Consider the following 20013-nt stretch of genomic DNA (forward strand, 5'->3'; position numbering starts at 1 on the left):
ATCGAGTTTCCCCGTTTTGGTTGGTTTGGGTTAGGTTAGGTTAGGTTAGTGGGGCACCTGCGCAGACGTTGTTGCGCAGTGCAGTCATATGACGTGCGCATGTGAGGGCACCTTGAGCCCGTTATGGACAGTTATAAATTATTAAACACCCAAAAATTCAATTCCGTCACTTTAAAAAGAATATTATATTCTGCGTTTCACTTTCATTCCTAATTTAAACTTTTTACAATTATATTATATTGGACACATATTTTCAGGAATTTCAAGTGCACCAATCACTTAACACTTAAATATGATGTTATTGAATATTTCATTGTGGAAATATATATGTTGTCACACGAAGAAGAATTTATTGAAATATTTATTTAATTTTATATTACACTACATGTAATTACTACAGTGACCCCATTCATGGTTATAAATAATAAATGTTCTCAATTTTCATAGGTCCAGCTTCTGCAGTTAAGTGATATATGTATATGAGTTACGTGTTTCTAACTCGTACAAACGTCTTTACTGAGCATACATGGCATGCAAATGTCCTTTCACTGAAGTGATATGTCTCAATGTGACGAACCGCACATATTCTTGCATGTTATGTTGGATTGGTGTTTCACTTGTTTCTATTCTCACACGTCACCGAGAAGACATTCTTACACTGAGATTCACTGTAGGTAGTACGCGTTAATATCTGATTGAACCGTGGTAATTGATCTTGTTAATTGTCCCGAAGAACTCTATTTCTAGAGTTCAAAGTTACGTTGGTACTGACCGACCGAAATCAAATAGTTCCAACCGTAGTTTAATGGCGACTATTCAATCGGGACGAGCCGACTGCTTCAAGATAGAATCTATACTGACTGACTTCTGATTGGTCCTCGACGTCATTCGAAAGTATTGAATTCTTTCAGTTGAGGCCATCACAGATGGCACGTCTTATCTTTGGTTCCGTATTTTTCCGGTAGACTGCGTCGGTCTGTTTGGTACGTTGTCTTCGAGTGAATGTGAGGCAATATTTTCGATATATTTTGTTGACATTTGACATAGGACAGCAATATGTTACCACAAGTTTGACGTGCGCACCGATTTCCGCGCCCACCAAGCATTGCAACTAATGTATTAGAGTTTTATGTTCAGTTTCTTTTGTGAGGCGATTTAAATTAATAAATGACATACTATCTTTCAGGTATGTTTATTCCGATTCTTTCGTTACATGATACTTATTGATAGTGAGTTAAATTGGGTCAACGTTACGCATGAATCTGCTACGTATTTGCGTCAACATCTACACTGCATCAATTTCGCAAGAAACAATTCTTGTGGAAAAATTATGTAAAATTAGACGTATTATGATGTATTACACGCATATAAGCACTATTTGTTTTATATTGGGATTGTGTGAGCGCGTAATATCTTTATTGGTAAGTGGTCGTGGCCGACTTTGCGCATCCTCCACCTCACGACAATGATGCCTTCGTGCGAATTTATAAAAAGCGATAAGGCATAATAGAGTATGAATATCATTAACTTACCTGTGGCATGACGTCCATACAAAATTTCAATAATTTCTGGGCATCCATTCGTTTTTTCCAAATTCGTGTGCAGGAAGTCATTTTGCACTGATCGAGTTTCCCCGTTTTGGTTGGTTTGGGTTAGGTTAGGTTAGGTTAGGTTAGGTTAGGTTAGTGGGGCACCTGCGCAGACGTTACTGCGCAGTGCAGTCATATGACGTGCGCATGTGAGGGCACCTTGAGCCCGTTATGGACAGTTATAAATTATTAAACACCCAAAAATTCAATTCCGTCACTTTAAAAAGAATATTATATTCTGCGTTTCACTTTCATACCTAATTTAAACTTTTTACAAGGATATTATATTGGACACATATTTTCAGGAATTGCAAGTACACCAACCATTTAACACTTAAATATGATGTTATTGAATATTTCATTGTGGAAATATATATGTTGTCACACGAAGAAGAATTTATTGAAATTTTTATTTAATTTTATATTACACTAGATGTAATTACTACAGTGACCCCATTCATCTTTATAAAGAATAAATGTTCTCAAATTACATAGGTCCAGCTTCTGCAGTAAAGTGATATATGTATATGATTTACGTGTTTCTAACTCGTACAAACGTCTTTACTGAGCATACATGGCATGCAAATGTTCTTTCCCTGAAGTCGTATGTCTCAATGTGACGAACCGCACATATTCTTGCATGTTATGTTGGATTGGTGTTTCACTTGTTTCTATTCTCACACGTCACCGAGAAGACATCCTTGCACTGAGATTCACTGTAGGTAGCACCCGTTAATATCTGATTGAACCGTGGTAATTAATCTTGTTAATTGTCCCGAAGAACTCTATTTCTAGAGCTCAAAGTTACGTTGGTACTGACCGACCGAAATCAAATAGTTCCAACCGTAGTTTAATGGCGACTATTCAATCGGGACGAGCCGACTGCTCCAAGATAGAATCTATACTGACTGACTTCTGATTGGTCCTCGACGTCATTCGAAAGTATTGATTTCTTTCAATTGATGCCATCACAGATGGCACGTCTTATATTTGGTTCCGTATTTTTCCGGCAGACTGCGTCGGTCTGTGTGGTACGTTGTGTCCACGAGTAAATGTGAGTCAATATTTTCTATATATTTTGTTGACATTTGACATAGGACAGCAATATGTTACCACACGTTTGACGTGCGCACCGAATTCCGCGCCCACCAAGCATTGCAACTAATGTATCAGAGGTTTATATTCAGTTTCTTTTGTGAGGCGATTTAAATTAATAAATGACATACTATCATTCAGGTATGTTTATTCCGATTCTTTCGGTACATGATACTTATTGATAGTGAGTTAAATTGGGTCATCGTTACGCATGAATCTTCTACATATTTGCGTCAACATCTACACTGCATCAATTTCGCAAGAAACAATTCTTGTGGAAAGATTATGTAAAATTAGACGTATTATGATGTATTACACGCATATAAGCACTATTTGTGTTATATTGGGATTGTGTGAGCGCGTAATATCGTTATTGGTAAGTGGTCGTGGCCGACTTTGCGCATCCTCCACCTCATGACTTTGATGCCTTCGTGCGAATTTATAAAAAGCGATAAGGCATAATAGAGTATGAATATCATTAACTTACCTGTGGCATGACGTCCATACAAAATTTCAATAATTTCTGGGCATCCATTCGTTTTTTCCAAATTCGTGTGCAGGAAGTCATTTTGCACTGATCGAGTTTCCCCGTTTTGGTTGGTTTGGGTTAGGTTAGGTTAGGTTAGGTTAGGTTAGGTTAGTGGGGCAACTGCGCAGACGTTACTGCGCAGTGCAGTCATATGACGTGCGCATGTGAGGGCACCTTGAGCCCGTTATGGACAGTTATAAATTATTAAACACCCAAAAATTCAATTCCGTCACTTTAAAAAGAATATTATATTCTGCGTTTCACTTTCATACCTAATTTAAACTTTTTACAAGGATATTATATTGGACACATATTTTCAGGAATTGCAAGTACACCAACCATTTAACACTTAAATATGATGTTATTGAATATTTCATTGTGGAAATATATATGTTGTCACACGAAGAAGAATTTATTGAAATATTTATTTAATTTTATATTACACTAGATGTAATTACTACAGTGACCCCATTCATCGTTATAAAGAATAAATGTTCTCAAATTACATAGGTCCAGCTTCTGCAGTTAAGTGATATATGTATATGAGTTACGTGTTTCTAACTCGTACAAACGCTTTACTGAGCATACATGGCATGCAAATGTCCTTTCACTGAAGTCGTATGTCTCAATGTGACGAACCGCACATATTCTTGCATGTTATGTTGGATTGGTGTTTCACTTGTTTCTATTCTCACACGTCACCGAGAAGACATCCTTGCACTGAGATTCACTGTAGGTAGCACCCGTTAACATCTGATTGAACCGTGGTAATTAATCTTGTTAATTGTCCCGAAGAACTCTATTTCTAGAGCTCAAAGTTACGTTGGTACTGACCGACCGAAATCAAATAGTTCCAACCGTAGTTTAATGGCGACTATTCAATCGGGACGAGCCGACTGCTCCAAGATAGAATCTATACTGACTGACTTCTGATTGGTCCTCGACGTCATTCGAAAGTATTGATTTCTTTCAATTGATGCCATCACAGATGGCACGTCTTATGTTTGGTTCCGTATTTTTCCGACAGACTGCGTCGGTCTGTGTGGTACGTTGTGTCCACGAGTAAATGTGAGTCAATATTTTCTATATATTTTGTTGACATTTGACATAGGACAGCAATATGTTACCACAAGTTTGACGTGCGCACCGAATTCCGCGCCCACCAAGCATTGCAACTAATGTATCAGAGGTTTATATTCAGTTTCTTTTGTGAGGCGATTTAAATTAATAAATGACATACTATCATTCAGGTATGTTTATTCCGATTCTTTCGTTACATGATACTTATTGATAGTGAGTTAAATTGGGTCATCGTTACGCATGAATCTTCTACATATTTGCTTCAACATCTACACTGCATCAATTTCGCAAGAAACAATTCTTGTGGAAAGATTATGTAAAATTAGACGTATTATGATGTATTACACGCATATAAGCACTATTTGTGTTATATTGGGATTGTGTGAGCGCGTAATATCGTTATTGGTAAGTGGTCGTGGCCGACTTTGCGCATCCTCCACCTCATGACTTTGAGGCCTTCGTGCGAATTTATAAAAAGCGATAAGTCATAATAGAGTATGAATATCATTAACTTACCTGTGGCATGACGTCCATACAAAATTTCAATAATTTCTGAGCATCCATTCGTTTTTTCCAAAATTCGTGCGCAGGAAGTCATTTTGCACTGATCGAGTTTTCCCGTTTTGGTTGGTTTGGGTTAGGTTAGGTTAGGTTAGGTTAGGTTAGTGGGGCACCTGCGCAGACGTTGTTGCGCAGTGCAGTCATATGACGTGCGCATGTGAGGGCACCTTGAGCCCGTTATGGACTGTTATAAATTATTAAACACCCAAAAATTCAATTCCGTCACTTTAAAAAGAATATTATATTCTGCGTTTCACTTTCATACCTAATTTAAACTTTTTACAAGGATATTATATTGGACACATATTTTCAGGAATTGCAAGTACACCAACCATTTAACACTTAAATATGATGTTATTGAATATTTCATTGTGGAAATATATATGTTGTCACACGAAGAAGAATTTATTGAAATATTTATTTAATTTTATATTACACTAGATGTAATTACTACAGTGACCCCATTCATCGTTATAAAGAATAAATGTTCTGAAATTACATAGGTCCAGCTTCTGCAGTAAAGTGATATATGTATATGATTTACGTGTTTCTAACTCGTACAAACGTCTTTACTGAGCATACATGGCATGCAAATGTTCTTTCACTGAAGTCGTATGTCTCAATGTGACGAACCGCACATATTCTTGCATGTTATGTTGGATTGGTGTTTCACTTGTTTCTATTCTCACACGTCACCGAGAAGACATCCTTGCACTGAGATTCTCTGTAGGTAGCACCCGTTAATATCTGATTGAACCGTGGTAATTAATCTTGTTAATTGTCCCGAAGAACTCTATTTCTAGAGCTCAAAGTTACGTTGGTACTGACCGACCGAAATCAAATAGTTCCAACCGTAGTTTAATGGCGACTATTCAATCGGGACGAGCCGACTGCTCCAAGATAGAATCTATACTGACTGACTTCTGATTGGTCCTCGACGTCATTCGAAAGTATTGATTTCTTTCAATTGATGCCATCACAGATGGCACGTCTTATGTTTGGTTCCGTATTTTTCCGACAGACTGCGTCGGTCTGTGTGGTACGTTGTGTCCACGAGTAAATGCGAGTCAATATTTTCTATATATTTTGTTGACATTTGACATAGGACAGCAATATGTTACCACAAGTTTGACGTGCGCACCGAATTCCGCGCCCACCAAGCATTGCAACTAATGTATCAGAGGTTTATATTCAGTTTCTTTTGTGAGGCGATTTAAATTAATAAATGACATACTATCATTCAGGTATGTTTATTCCGATTCTTTCGTTACATGATACTTATTGATAGTGAGTTAAATTGGGTCATCGTTACGCATGAATCTTCTACATATTTGCGTCAACATCTACACTGCATCAATTTCGCAAGAAACAATTCTTGTGGAAAGATTATGTAAAATTAGACGTATTATGATGTATTACACGCATATAAGCACTATTTGTGTTATATTGGGATTGTGTGAGCGCGTAATATCGTTATTGGTAAGTGGTCGTGGCCGACTTTGCGCATCCTGCACCTCACGACTTTGATGCCTTCGTGCGAATTTATAAAAAGCGATAAGGCATAATAGAGTATGAATATCATTAACTTACCTGTGGCATGACGTCCATACAAAATTTCAATAATTTCTGAGCATCCATTCGTTTTTTCCAAAATTCGTGCGCAGGAAGTCATTTTGCACTGATCGAGTTTCCCCGTTTTGGTTGGTTTGGGTTAGGTTAGGTTAGGTTAGGTTAGTGGGGCACCTGCGCAGACGTTGTTGCGCAGTGCAGTCATATGACGTGCGCATGTGAGGGCACCTTGAGCCCGTTATGGACTGTTATAAATTATTAAACACCCAAAAATTCAATTCCGTCACTTTAAAAAAAATATTATATTCTGCGTTTCACTTTCATACCTAATTTAAACTTTTTACAAGGATATTATATTGGACACATATTTTCAGGAATTGCAAGTACACCAACCATTTAACACTTAAATATGATGTTATTGAATATTTCATTGTGGAAATATATATGTTATCACACGAAGAAGAATTTATTGAAATATTTATTTAATTTTATATTACACTAGATGTAATTACTACAGTGACCCCATTCATCGTTATAAAGAATAAATGTTCTCAAATTACATAGGTCCAGCTTCTGCAGTAAAGTGATATATGTATATGATTTACGTGTTTCTAACTCGTACAAACGTCTTTACTGAGCATACATGGCATGCAAATGTTCTTTCACTGAAGTCGTATGTCTCAATGTGACGAACCGCACATATTCTTGCATGTTGTGTTGGATTGGTGTTTCACTTGTTTCTATTCTCACACGTCACCGAGAAGACATCCTTGCACTGAGATTCACTGTAGGTAGCACCCGTTAATATCTGATTGAACCGTGGTAATTAATCTTGTTAATTGTCCCGAAGAACTCTATTTCTAGAGCTCAAAGTTACGTTGGTACTGACCGACCGAAATCAAATAGTTCCAACCGTAGTTTAATGGCGACTATTCAATCGGGACGAGCCGACTGCTCCAAGATAGAATCTATACTGACTGACTTCTGATTGGTCCTCGACGTCATTCGAAAGTATTGATTTCTTTCAATTGATGCCATCACAGATGGCACGTCTTATCTTTGGTTCCGTATTTTTCCGGCAGACTGCGTCGGTCTGTGTGGTACGTTGTGTCCACGAGTAAATGTGAGTCAATATTTTCTATATATTTTGTTGACATTTGACATAGGACAGCAATATGTTACCACAAGTTTGACGTGCGCACCGAATTCCGCGCCCACCATGCATTGCAACTAATGTATCAGAGGTTTATATTCAGTTTCTTTTGTGAGGCGATTTAAATTAATAAATGACATACTATCATTCAGGTATGTTTATTCCGATTCTTTCGTTACATGATACTTATTGATAGTGAGTTAAATTGGGTCATCGTTACGCATGAATCTGCTACGTATTTGCGTCAACATCTACACTGCATCAATTTCGCAAGAAACAATTCTTGTGGAAAGATTATGTAAAATTAGACGTATTATGATGTATTACACGCATATAAGCACTATTTGTGTTATATTGGGATTGTGTGAGCGCGTAATATCGTTATTGGTAAGTGGTCGTGAACGACTTTGCGCATCCTCCACCTCACGACTTTGATGCCTTCGTGCGAATTTATAAAAAGCGATAAGGCATAATAGAGTATGAATATCATTAACTTACCTGTGGCATGACGTCCATACAAAATTTCAATAATTTCTGAGCATCCATTCGTTTTTTCCAAAATTCGTGCGCAGGAAGTCATTTTGCACTGATCGAGTTTCCCCGTTTTGGTTGATTTGGGTTAGGATAGGTTAGGTTAGGTTAGGTTAGGTTAGTGGGGCACCTGCGCAGACGTTGTTGCGCAGTGCAGTCATATGACGTGCGCATGTGAGGGCACCTTGAGCCCGTTATGGACTGTTATAAATTATTAAACACCCAAAAATTCAATTCCGTCACTTTAAAAAGAATATTATATTCTGCGTTTCACTTTCATACCTAATTTAAACTTTTTACAAGGATATTATATTGGACACATATTTTCAGGAATTGCAAGTACACCAACCATTTAACACTTAAATATGATGTTATTGAATATTTCATTGTGGAAATATATATGTTGTCACACGAAGAAGAATTTATTGAAATATTTATTTAATTTTATATTACACTAGATGTAATTACTACAGTGACCCCATTCATCGTTATAAAGAATAAATGTTCTGAAATTACATAGGTCCAGCTTCTGCAGTAAAGTGATATATGTATATGATTTACGTGTTTCTAACTCGTACAAACGTCTTTACTGAGCATACATGGCATGCAAATGTTCTTTCACTGAAGTCGTATGTCTCAATGTGACGAACCGCACATATTCTTGCATGTTATGTTGGATTGGTGTTTCACTTGTTTCTATTCTCACACGTCACCGAGAAGACATCCTTGCACTGAGATTCTCTGTAGGTAGCACCCGTTAATATCTGATTGAACCGTGGTAATTAATCTTGTTAATTGTCCCGAAGAACTCTATTTCTAGAGCTCAAAGTTACGTTGGTACTGACCGACCGAAATCAAATAGTTCCAACCGTAGTTTAATGGCGACTATTCAATCGGGACGAGCCGACTGCTCCAAGATAGAATCTATACTGACTGACTTCTGATTGGTCCTCGACGTCATTCGAAAGTATTGATTTCTTTCAATTGATGCCATCACAGATGGCACGTCTTATGTTTGGTTCCGTATTTTTCCGACAGACTGCGTCGGTCTGTGTGGTACGTTGTGTCCACGAGTAAATGTGAGTCAATATTTTCTATATATTTTGTTGACATTTGACATAGGACAGCAATATGTTACCACAAGTTTGACGTGCGCACCGAATTCCGCGCCCACCAAGCATTGCAACTAATGTATCAGAGGTTTATATTCAGTTTCTTTTGTGAGGCGATTTAAATTAATAAATGACATACTATCATTCAGGTATGTTTATTCCGATTCTTTCGTTACATGATACTTATTGATAGTGAGTTAAATTGGGTCATCGTTACGCATGAATCTTCTACATATTTGCGTCAACATCTACACTGCATCAATTTCGCAAGAAACAATTCTTGTGGAAAGATTATGTAAAATTAGACGTATTATGATGTATTACACGCATATAAGCACTATTTGTGTTATATTGGGATTGTGTGAGCGCGTAATATCGTTATTGGTAAGTGGTCGTGGCCGACTTTGCGCATCCTGCACCTCACGACTTTGATGCCTTCGTGCGAATTTATAAAAAGCGATAAGGCATAATAGAGTATGAATATCATTAACTTACCTGTGGCATGACATCCATACAAAATTTCAATAATTTCTGAGCATCCATTCGTTTTTTCCAAAATTCGTGCGCAGGAAGTCATTTTGCACTGATCGAGTTTCCCCGTTTTGGTTCGTTTGGGTTAGGTTAGGTTAGGTTAGTGGGGCACCTGCGCAGACGTTGTTGCGCAGTGCAGTCATATGACGTGCGCATGTGAGGGCACCTTGAGCCCGTTATGGACAGTTATAAATTATTAAACACCCAAAAATTCAATTCCGTCACTTTAAAAAGAATATTATATTCTGCGTTTCACTTTCATACCTAATTTAAACTTTTTACAAGGATATTATATTGGACACATATTTTCAGGAATTGCAAGTACACCAATCACTTAACACTTAAATAGGATGTTATTGAATATTTCATTGTGGAAATATATATGTTGTCACACGAAGAAGAATTTATTGTAATATTTATTTAATTTTATATTACACTACATGTAATTACTACAGTGACCCCAATCATCGTTATAAAGAATAAATGTTCTCAAATTACATAGGTCCAGCTTCTGCAGTTAAGTGGTATATGTATATGAGTTACGTGTTTCTAACTCGTACAAACGTCTTTACAGAGCATACATGGCATGCAAATGTTCTTTCACTGAAGTCGTATGTCTCAATGTGACGAACCGCACATATTCTTGCATGTTATGTTGGATTGGTGTTTCACTTGTTTCTATTCTCACACGTCACCGAGAAGACATCCTTACACTGAGATTCACTGTAGGTAGCACCCGTTAATATCTGATTGATCCGTGGTAATTAATCTTGTTAATTGTCCCGAAGAACTCTATTTCTAGAGCTCAAAGTTACGTTGGAACTGACCGACCGAAATCAAATAGTTCCAAACCGTAGTTTAATGGCGACTATTCAATCGGGACGAGCCGACTGCTCCAAGACAGAATCTATACTGACTGACTTCTGATTGGTCCTCGACGTCATTCGAAAGTATTGATTTCTTTCAATTGAGGCCATCACAGATGGCACGTCTTATCTTTGGTTCCGTATTTTTCCGGCAGACTGCGTCGGTCTGTTTGGTACATTGTGTCCACGAGTAAATGTGAGTCAATATTTTCTATATATTTTGTTGACATTTGACATAGGACAGCAATATGTTACCACAAGTTTGACGTGCGCACCGAATTCCGCGCCCACCAAGCATTGCAACTAATGTATCAGAGGTTTATATTCAGTTTCTTTTGTGAGGCGATTTAAATTAATAAATGACATACTATCATTCAGGTATGTTTATTCCGATTCTTTCGTTACATGATACTGATTGATAGTGAGTTAAATTGGGTCATCGTTACGCATGAATCTGCTACGTATTTGCGTCAACATATACACTGCATCAATTTCGCAAGAAACAATTCTTGTGGAAAGATTATGTAAAATTAGACGTATTATGATGTATTACACGCATATAAGCACTATTTGTGTTATATTGGGATTGTGTGAGCGCGTAATATCGTTATTGGTAAGTGGTCGTGGCCGACTTTGCGCATCCTCCACCTCACGACTTTGATGCCTTCGTGCGAATTTATAAAAAGCGATAAGGCATAATAGAGTATGAATATCATTAACTTACCTGTGGCATGACGTCCATACAAAATTTCAATAATTTCTGAGCATCCATTCTTTTTTTCCAAAATTCGTGCGCAGGAAGTCATTTTGCACTGATCGAGTTTCCCCGTTTTGGTTGTTTTGGGTTAGGTTAGGTTAGGTTAGTGGAGCATCTGCGCAGACGTTGTTGCGCAGTGCAGTCATATGACGTGCGCATGTGAGGGCACCTTGAGCCCGTTATGGACAGTTATGAATTATTAAATAACCAAAAATTCAATTCCGTCACTTTAAAAAGAGTATTATATTCTGCATTTCACTTTCATACCTAATTTAAACTTTTTACAAGGATATTATATTGGACACATATTTTCAGTAATTGCAAGTACACCAATCACTTAACACTTAAATATGATGTTATTGAATATTTCATTGTGGAAATATATATGTTGTCACACGAAGGAGAATTTATTGAAATATTTATTTAATTTTATATTACACTACATGTAATTACTACAGTGACCCCATTCATCGTTATAAAAAAATTTTCTCAAATTACATAGGTCCAGCTTCTGCAGTTAAGTGATATATGTATATGAGTTACGTGTTTCTAACTCATACAAACGTCTTTACTGAGCATACATGGCATGCAAATGTCCTTTCACTGAAGTCGTATGTTTCAATGTGACGAACAGCACATATTCTTGCATGTTATGTTGGATTGGTGTTTCACTTGTTTCTATTCTCACACGTCACCGAGAAGACATCCTTACACTGAGATTCACTGTAGGTAGCACCCGTTAATATCTGATTGAACCGTGGTAATTAATCTTGTTAATTGTCCCGAAGAACTGTATTTCTAGAGCTCAAAGTTACGTTGATACTGACCGACCGAAATCAAATAGTTCGAACCGTAGTTTAATGGCGACTATTCTATCGGGAACAGCTGACTGCTGCAAGACATAAACTGTACTGAATGACTTCTGATTGGTTCTCGACGTCATTCGAAAGTATTGATATCTTTCAATTGAGGCCATCACAGATGGCACGCCTTATCTTTGGTTCCGTATTTTTCCGGTAGACTGCGTCGTTCTGTTTGGTACGTCCTGTCTTCGAGTGAATGTGAGGCAATATTTTCGATATATTTTGTTGACATTTGACATAGGACAGCAATATCTTACCACAAGTTTGACGTGCGCACCGAATTCCACGCCCACCAACCATTGCAATTAATGTATCAGAGGTTTATATTCAGTTTCTTTTGTGAGGCGATTTAAATTAATAAATGACATACTATCATTCAGGTATGTTTATTCCGATTCTTTCGTTACATGATACTTATTGATAGTGAGTTAAATTGGGTCATCGTTACGCATGAATCTGCTACGTATTTGCGTCAACATCTACACTGCATCAATTTCGCAAGAAACAATTCTTGTGGAACGATTATGTAAAAGTAGACGTATTATGATGTATTACACGCATATAAGCACTATTTGTGTTATATTGGGATTTTGTGAGCGCGTAATATCTTTATTGGTAAGTGGTCGTGGCCGACTTTGCGCATCCTCCACCTCACGACTTTGATATCTTCGTGCGAATTTATAAAAAGCGATAAGGCATAATAGAGTATGAATATCATTAACTTACCTGTGGCATTACGTGCATACAAAATTTCAATAATTTCTGAGCATCCATTCGTTTTTTCCAAAATTCGTGCGCAGGAAGTCATTTTGCACTGATCGAGTTTCCCCGTTTTGGTTGGTTTGGGTTAGGTTAGGTTAGGTTAGGTTAGTGGGGCACCTGCGCAGACGTTGTTGCGCAGTGCAGTCATATGACGTGCGCATGTGAGGGCACCTTGAGCCCGTTATGGACAGTTATAAATTATTAAACATCCAAAAATTCAATTCCGTCACTTTAAAAAGAATATTATATTCTGGGCTACACTTTCATACCTATTTTAAACTTTTTACAAGGATATTATATTGGACACATATTTTCAGTAATTGCAAGTACACCAATCACTTAAAACTTAAATATGATGTTATTGAATATTTCATTGTGGAAATATATATGTTGTCACACGAAGAAGGATTTATTGAAATATTTATTTAATTTTATATTACACTACATGTAATTACTACAGTGACCCCATTCATCGTTATAAAGAATAAATGTTCTCAAATTACATAGGTCCAGCTTCTGCAGTTAAGTGATATATGTATATGATTTACGTGTTCCTAAGTCCTACAAACGTCTTTACTGAGCATACATGGCATGCAAATGTCCTTTCACTGAAGTCGTATGTCTCAATGTGACGAACCGCACATATTCTTGCATGTTATGTTGGATTGGTGTTTCACTTGTTTCTATTCTCACACGTCACCGAGAAGATATCCTTACACTGAGATTCACTGAAGGTAGCATCCGTTAATATCTGATTGAACCGTGGTAATTAATCTTGTTAATTGTCCCGAAGAACTCTATTTCTAGAGCTCAAAGTTACGTTGATACTGACCAACCGAAATCAAATAGTTCCAACCGTAGTTTAATGGCGACAATTCAATCGGGACGAGCCGACTGCTCCAAGACAGAATCTATACGGACTGACTTCTGATTGGTCCTCGACGTCATTCGAAAGTATTGATTTCATTCAATTGATGCCATCACAGATGGCACGTCTTATATTTGGTTCCGTATATTTCCGGTAGATTGCGTCGTTCTGTTTGGTACGTCGTGGCTTCGAGATAATGTGAGTCAATATTTTCGATATATTTTGTTGACATTTGACATAGGACAGCAATATGTTACCACAAGTTTGACGTGCGCACCGAATTCCGCGCCCACCAAGCATTGCAATTAATGTATCAGAGGTTTATATTCAGTTTCTTTTGTGAGGCGATTTAAATTAATAAATGACATACTATCATTCAGGTATGTTTATTCCGATTCTTTCGTTACTTGATACTTATTGATAGTGAGTTAAATTGGGTCATCGTTACGCATGAATCTGCTACGTATTTGCGTCAACATCTACACTGCATCAATTTCGCAAGAAACAATTCTTGTGGAACGATTATGTAAAATTAGACGTATTATGATGTATTACACGCATATGAGTACTATTTGTGTTATATTGGGATTGTGTGAGCGCGTAATATCGTTATTAGTAAGTAGTCGTGGCCGACTTTGCGCATCCTCCACCTCACGACTTTGATGCCTTCGTGCGAATTTATAAAAAGCGATAAGGCATAATAGAGTATGAATATCATTAACTTACCTGTGGCATGACGTGCATACAAAATTTCAATAATTTCTGAGCATCCATTCGTTTTTTCCAAAATTCGTGCGCAGGAAGTCATTTTGCACTGATCGAGTTTCCCTGTTTTGCGTGGTTTGGATTAGGTTAAGTAGGTTAGTGGGGCACCTGCGCAGACGTTGTTGCGCAGTGCAGTCATATGACGTGCGCATGTGAGGGCACCTTGAGCCCGTTATGGACAGTTATAAATTATTAAACACCCAAAAATTCAATTCCGTCACTTTAAAAAGAATATTATATTCTGGGCTACACTTTCATACCTATTTTAAACTTTTACAAGGATATTATATTGGACACATATTTTCAGTAATTGCAAGTACACCAATCACTTAAAACTTAAATATGATGTTATTGAATATTTCATTGTGGAAATATGTATGTTGTCACACGAAGAAGGATTTATTGAAATATTTATTTAATTTTATATTACACTACATGTAATTACTAGTGACCCCATTCATCGTTATAAAGAATAAATGTTCTCAAATTACATAGGTCCAGCTTCTGCAGTTAAGTGATATATGTATATGATTTACGTGTTCCTAAGTCCTACAAACGGCTTTACTGAGCATACATGGCATGCAAATGTCCTTTCACTGAAGTCGTATGTCTCAATGTGACGAACCGCACATATTCCTGCATGTTATGTTGGATTGGTGTTTCACTTGTTTCTATTCTCACACGTCACCGAGAAGACATCCTTACACTGAGATTCACTGTAGGTAGCATCCGTTAATATCTGATTGAACCGTGGTAATTAATCTTGTTAATTGTCCCGAAGAACTCTATTTCTAGAGCTCAAAGTTACGTTGATACTGACCGACCGAAATCAAATAGTTCCAACCGTAGTTTAATGGCGACAATTCAATCGGGACGAGGCGACTGCTCCAAGACAGAATCTATACTGACTGACTTCTGATTGGTCCTCGACGTCATTCGAAAGTATTGATTTCTTTCAATTGATGCCATCACAGATGGCACGTCTTATCTTTGGTTCCGTATATTTCCGGTAGATTGCGTCGTTCTGTTTGGTACGTCGTGGCTTCGAGTAAATGTGAGGCAATATTTTGGATATATTTTGTTGACATTTGACATAGGACAGCAATATGTTACCACAAGTTTGACGTGCGCACCGAATTCCGCGCCCACCAAGCATTGCAATTAATGTATCAGAGGTTTATATTCAGTTTCTTTTGTGAGGCGATTTTAATTAATAAATGACATACTACCATTCAGGTATGTTTATTCCGATTCTTTCGTTACATGATACTTATTGATAGTGAGTTAAATTGGGTCATCGTTACGCATGAATCTGCTACGTATTTGCGTCAACATCTACACTGCATCAATTTCGCAAGAAACAATTCTTGTGGAAAGATTATGTAAAATTAGACGTATTATGATGTATTACACGCATATAAGCACTATTTGTTTTATATTGGGATTGTGTGAGCGCGTAATATCGTTATTGGTAAGTGGTCGTGGCCGACTTTGCGCATCCTCCACCTCACGACTTTGATGCCTTCGTGCGAATTTATAAAAAGCGATAAGGCATAATAGAGTATGAATATCATTAACTTACCTGTGGCATGACGTGCATACAAAATTTCAATAATTTCTGAGCATCCATTCGTTTTTTCCAAAATTCGTGCGCAGGAAGTCATTTTGCACTGATCGAGTTTCCCTGTTTTGCGTGGTTTGGATTAGGTTAAGTAGGTTAGTGGGGCACCTGCGCAGACGTTGTTGCGCAGTGCAGTCATATGACGTGCGCATGTGAGGGCACCTTGAGCCCGTTATGGACAGTTATAAATTATTAAACACCCAAAAATTCAATTCCGTCACTTTAAAAAGAATATTATATTCTGGGCTTTACTTTCATACCTAATTTAAATTTTTTACAAGGATATTATATTGGACACATATTTTCAGGAATTGCAAGTACACCAATCACTTAACACTTAAATATGATGTTATTGAATATTTCATTGTGGAAATATATATGTTGTCACACGAAGAAGAATTTATTGAAATATTAATTTAATTTTACCTGTGGCATGACGTCCATACCAAATGTCAATAATTTCTGAGCATCCATTCGTTTTTTCCAAAATTCGTGCGCAGGAAGTCATTTTGCACTGATCGAGTTTCCCATTTTGGTTGGTTTGGGTTAGGTTAGGTTAGGTTAGGTAAGTGGGGCACCTGCGCAGACGTTGTTGCGCAGGTCAGTCATATGACGTGCGCATGTGAGGGTACCTTGAGCCCGTTATGGACAGTTATAAATTATTAAACACCCAAAAATTCTATTCCGTCACTTTAAAAAGAATATTATATTCTGCGTTTCACTTTCATACCTAATTTAAACTTTTTACAAGGATATTATATTGGACACATATTTTCAGTAATTGCAAGTACACCAATCACTTAACACTTAAATATGATGTTATTGAATATTTCATTGTGGAAATATATATGTTGTCACACGAAGAAGAATTTATTGAAATATTTATTTAATTTTATATTACACTACATGTAATTACTACAGTGACCCCATTCATCGTTATAAAGAATAAATGTTCTCAAATTACATAGGTCCAGCTTCTGCAGTTAAGTGATATATGTATATGATTTACGTGTTTCTAACTCGTACAAACGTCTTTACTGAGCATACATGGCATGCAAATGTCCTTCCACTGAAGTCGTATGTCTCAATGTGACGAACCGCACGTATTCTTGCATGTTATGTTGGATTGGTGTTTCACTTGTTTCTATTCTCACACGTCACCGAGAAGACTTCCTTACACTGAGATTCACTGTAGGTAGCACCCGTTAATATCTGATTGAACCGTGGTAATTAATCTTGTTAATTGTCCCGAAGAACTCTATTTCTAGAGCACAAAGTTACGTTGATACAGACCGACCGAAATCAAATAGTTCCAACCGTAATTTAATGGCGACTATTCAATCGGGACCAGTCGACTGCTCCAAGACAGAATTTAATCTGACTGACTTCTGATTGTTCCTCGACGTCATTCGCAAGTATTGATTTCTTTCAATTGAGGCCATCACAGATGGCACGTCTTATCGTTGGTTCCGTATTTTTCCGGTAGAATGCGTTGTTCTGTTTGGTACGTCGTGTCCTCGAGTAAATGTGAGGCAATATTTTCGATATATTTTGTTGACATTGGACATATTACAGGAATATGTTACCACAAGTTTGACGTGCGCACCGAATTCCGCTCCCACTAATTATTGCAATTAATGTATCAGAAGTTTATATTCAGTTTCTTTTGTGAGACGATTTAAATTAATAAATGACATACTATCATTCAGGTATGTTTATTCCTATACTTTCATTACATGATACTTATTGATAGTGAGTAAAATTGGGTCATCGTTACGCAAGAATCTGCTACGTATTTGTGTCAACATCTACACTGCTTCAATTTCGCAAGAAACAATTCTTGTGGAAAGATTATGTAAAATTAGACGCATTATGATGTATTACATGCATATAAACACTATTTGTGTTATATGGTGATTGTGTGAGCGCTTAATATCGTTATTTGTAAGTGGTCGTGGCCGACTTTGCGCATCCTCCACCTCACGACTTTTATTCCTTCGTGCGAATTTATAAAAAACGATAAGGCATAATTGAGTATGAATATCATTAACTTTCGTGTGGCATGACTTCCATAAAAAATTTGAATAATATGTGAGCATCCATTCGCTTTATCCAAATTTCCTTGCCAGGAAGCCATTTTGCACTGATCGAGTTTACCCCGTTTTGGTTGGTTTGGGTTAGGTTAGGTTAGGTTAGGTTAGGTTAGTGGGGCACCTGCGCAGACGTTGTTGCGCAGTGCAGTCCTATGAGTTGCGCATGTGAGGGCACCCTGAGCCCGTTAAGGACAGTTCCGGTTCGGCAGAAACCGAGGCTGTCAGCAATCGTAAAGGATCGAGGCCGAGTCCGGCAGAGACAGGGTGAGGCATTCGCCGAGACTGGCATGCAACTCTTGGTGAGAATTTTGAAAAAAATTTCAAAATTTTTAAAATTTTCGAAAAATAAAAAATCGCTGGAAATTGTCTTAAAAGCCCACAAAACCAAAAAAATTAAAATTTTTGGAAAAAAGTTGGAAATTTTTGAAATTTTTTTAAAGCGGAATTTTTCAAAACATTTTGATTTTGAGCGCTATTTCGACAATTTCCAGCGTTTTTTGATATTTCGAAAATTTTGAAAACATTTGAAATTTTTTTTCAAATTTCACCCCACCTGATGCCATACAAATCTATCGCCGTCGGACTGTCTGATGTACTGTGTCTCTGACGAACGCGGTCTGTGCTTTACACGGTCTCTTATGTACCGTCTTCTATAAGCAGTGGTGCTGGATGCAACACGTAAGGCCGATACGGAGACGGGCGGGAGGGACACGGCAGTCCACACATCGAGCCTTGAATAGGCCGGTTGTGAAGAAACCGAGGCAGTCAGCAATCGGAAAGGATCGAGGCCGATTCCTGCAGAGACAGTTTTAGGCATTCGCCGAGGCTGGCATGCAACTCTTGGTAAGAGTTTTGAAAAAAAATTCAATATTTTCAAAATTTTCGAAAAATAAAAAAACGCTGGAACTTGTCTGAGAGTGGCACAAAAAGAAAAAAAATTTGAAATTTTTGAAAAAAATTTGAAATTGGAATTTTTCAAAAAATTTGATTTTATGGAGGACGAGGCTTGCAGAGAAAGGATGAGGCATTCAACGAGTTTCGCAGGCATCTGTTGCGGAAAGATTAGGAAAATTATTGAAATTTTTCAAAATTTTCGAAAAATCAAAAAAATGCTGGAAATTCTCTGAAAAGCGCACAAAATCAAAAAAATTTGAAAATTTCGGAAAACGTTTCAAGGTGGAATTTTTCAAAAATTCACGAACCGATGCATTGCACAACCTGTCTGTCTCGGACTCTTTCTGATGTACTGTATTGTCTGACGAATTCGGTCTGTGCCTGACTTGCTCTTCAAGGTCCGGGCTCTTTATGACAGCTATGACGTGACGTCTCTGGGACTGTTTGTGAAAGTGGCAGGATGGGCACATGTGAAAAATTTCGAAATTTTGAAAATTTCCAAAGAATCGAAATATGCTGGAAATTGTCCAAAAAGCGCACAAAACTCAAAAATTTTATCAATTTTTTCGAAAATTTTCGGTTTTGTGCGCGAATCAGACAATTTCCTACAATTTTTGATTTTTCGTTAATTTTGAAAAATTTGAAAATTTTTGTAAAAATTGTACCCACCTGTACACACCAGAACCGGTCTGCAGCAAATGCGGATTCTGACAGACACGCTGTCTTCTCAGACTATGACTCAAGCGGTCTGTGCAAGACACGGTCTCTGCCTGT

At 37.4% G+C, this 20013-nt stretch overlaps 1 protein-coding gene across 8 annotated transcripts in view; it reads left to right on the top strand.

The window, feature by feature from the left end:
* LOC110835859 (fatty acid synthase) overlaps positions 1-20013 on the top strand; it is a 236087-nt gene that overhangs the window by 201318 nt on the left and 14756 nt on the right. Inside the window, exon 33 of one of the 8 annotated variants that reach the window (XM_087351941.1) lies at positions 19006-19136. The exons of 6 other annotated variants lie outside the window; for them this stretch is intronic. In XM_087351941.1, the coding sequence (XP_087208067.1) occupies positions 19006-19027 (22 nt within the window). In that variant the 3' untranslated portion in view covers positions 19028-19136. Of the gene's footprint in view, positions 1-19002; positions 19137-20013 lie in introns of those variants that run through there. One more of the 8 variants, XM_087351940.1, reaches the window with a different exon arrangement.

The sequence above is a fragment of the Zootermopsis nevadensis genome, unplaced genomic scaffold (genome assembly GCF_977971745.1).
Source record: "Zootermopsis nevadensis isolate Lab colony 2312 unplaced genomic scaffold, Znev_1.0 Znev_ptg000020l, whole genome shotgun sequence".
Lineage (NCBI taxonomy): Eukaryota > Metazoa > Arthropoda > Insecta > Blattodea > Termopsidae > Zootermopsis > Zootermopsis nevadensis.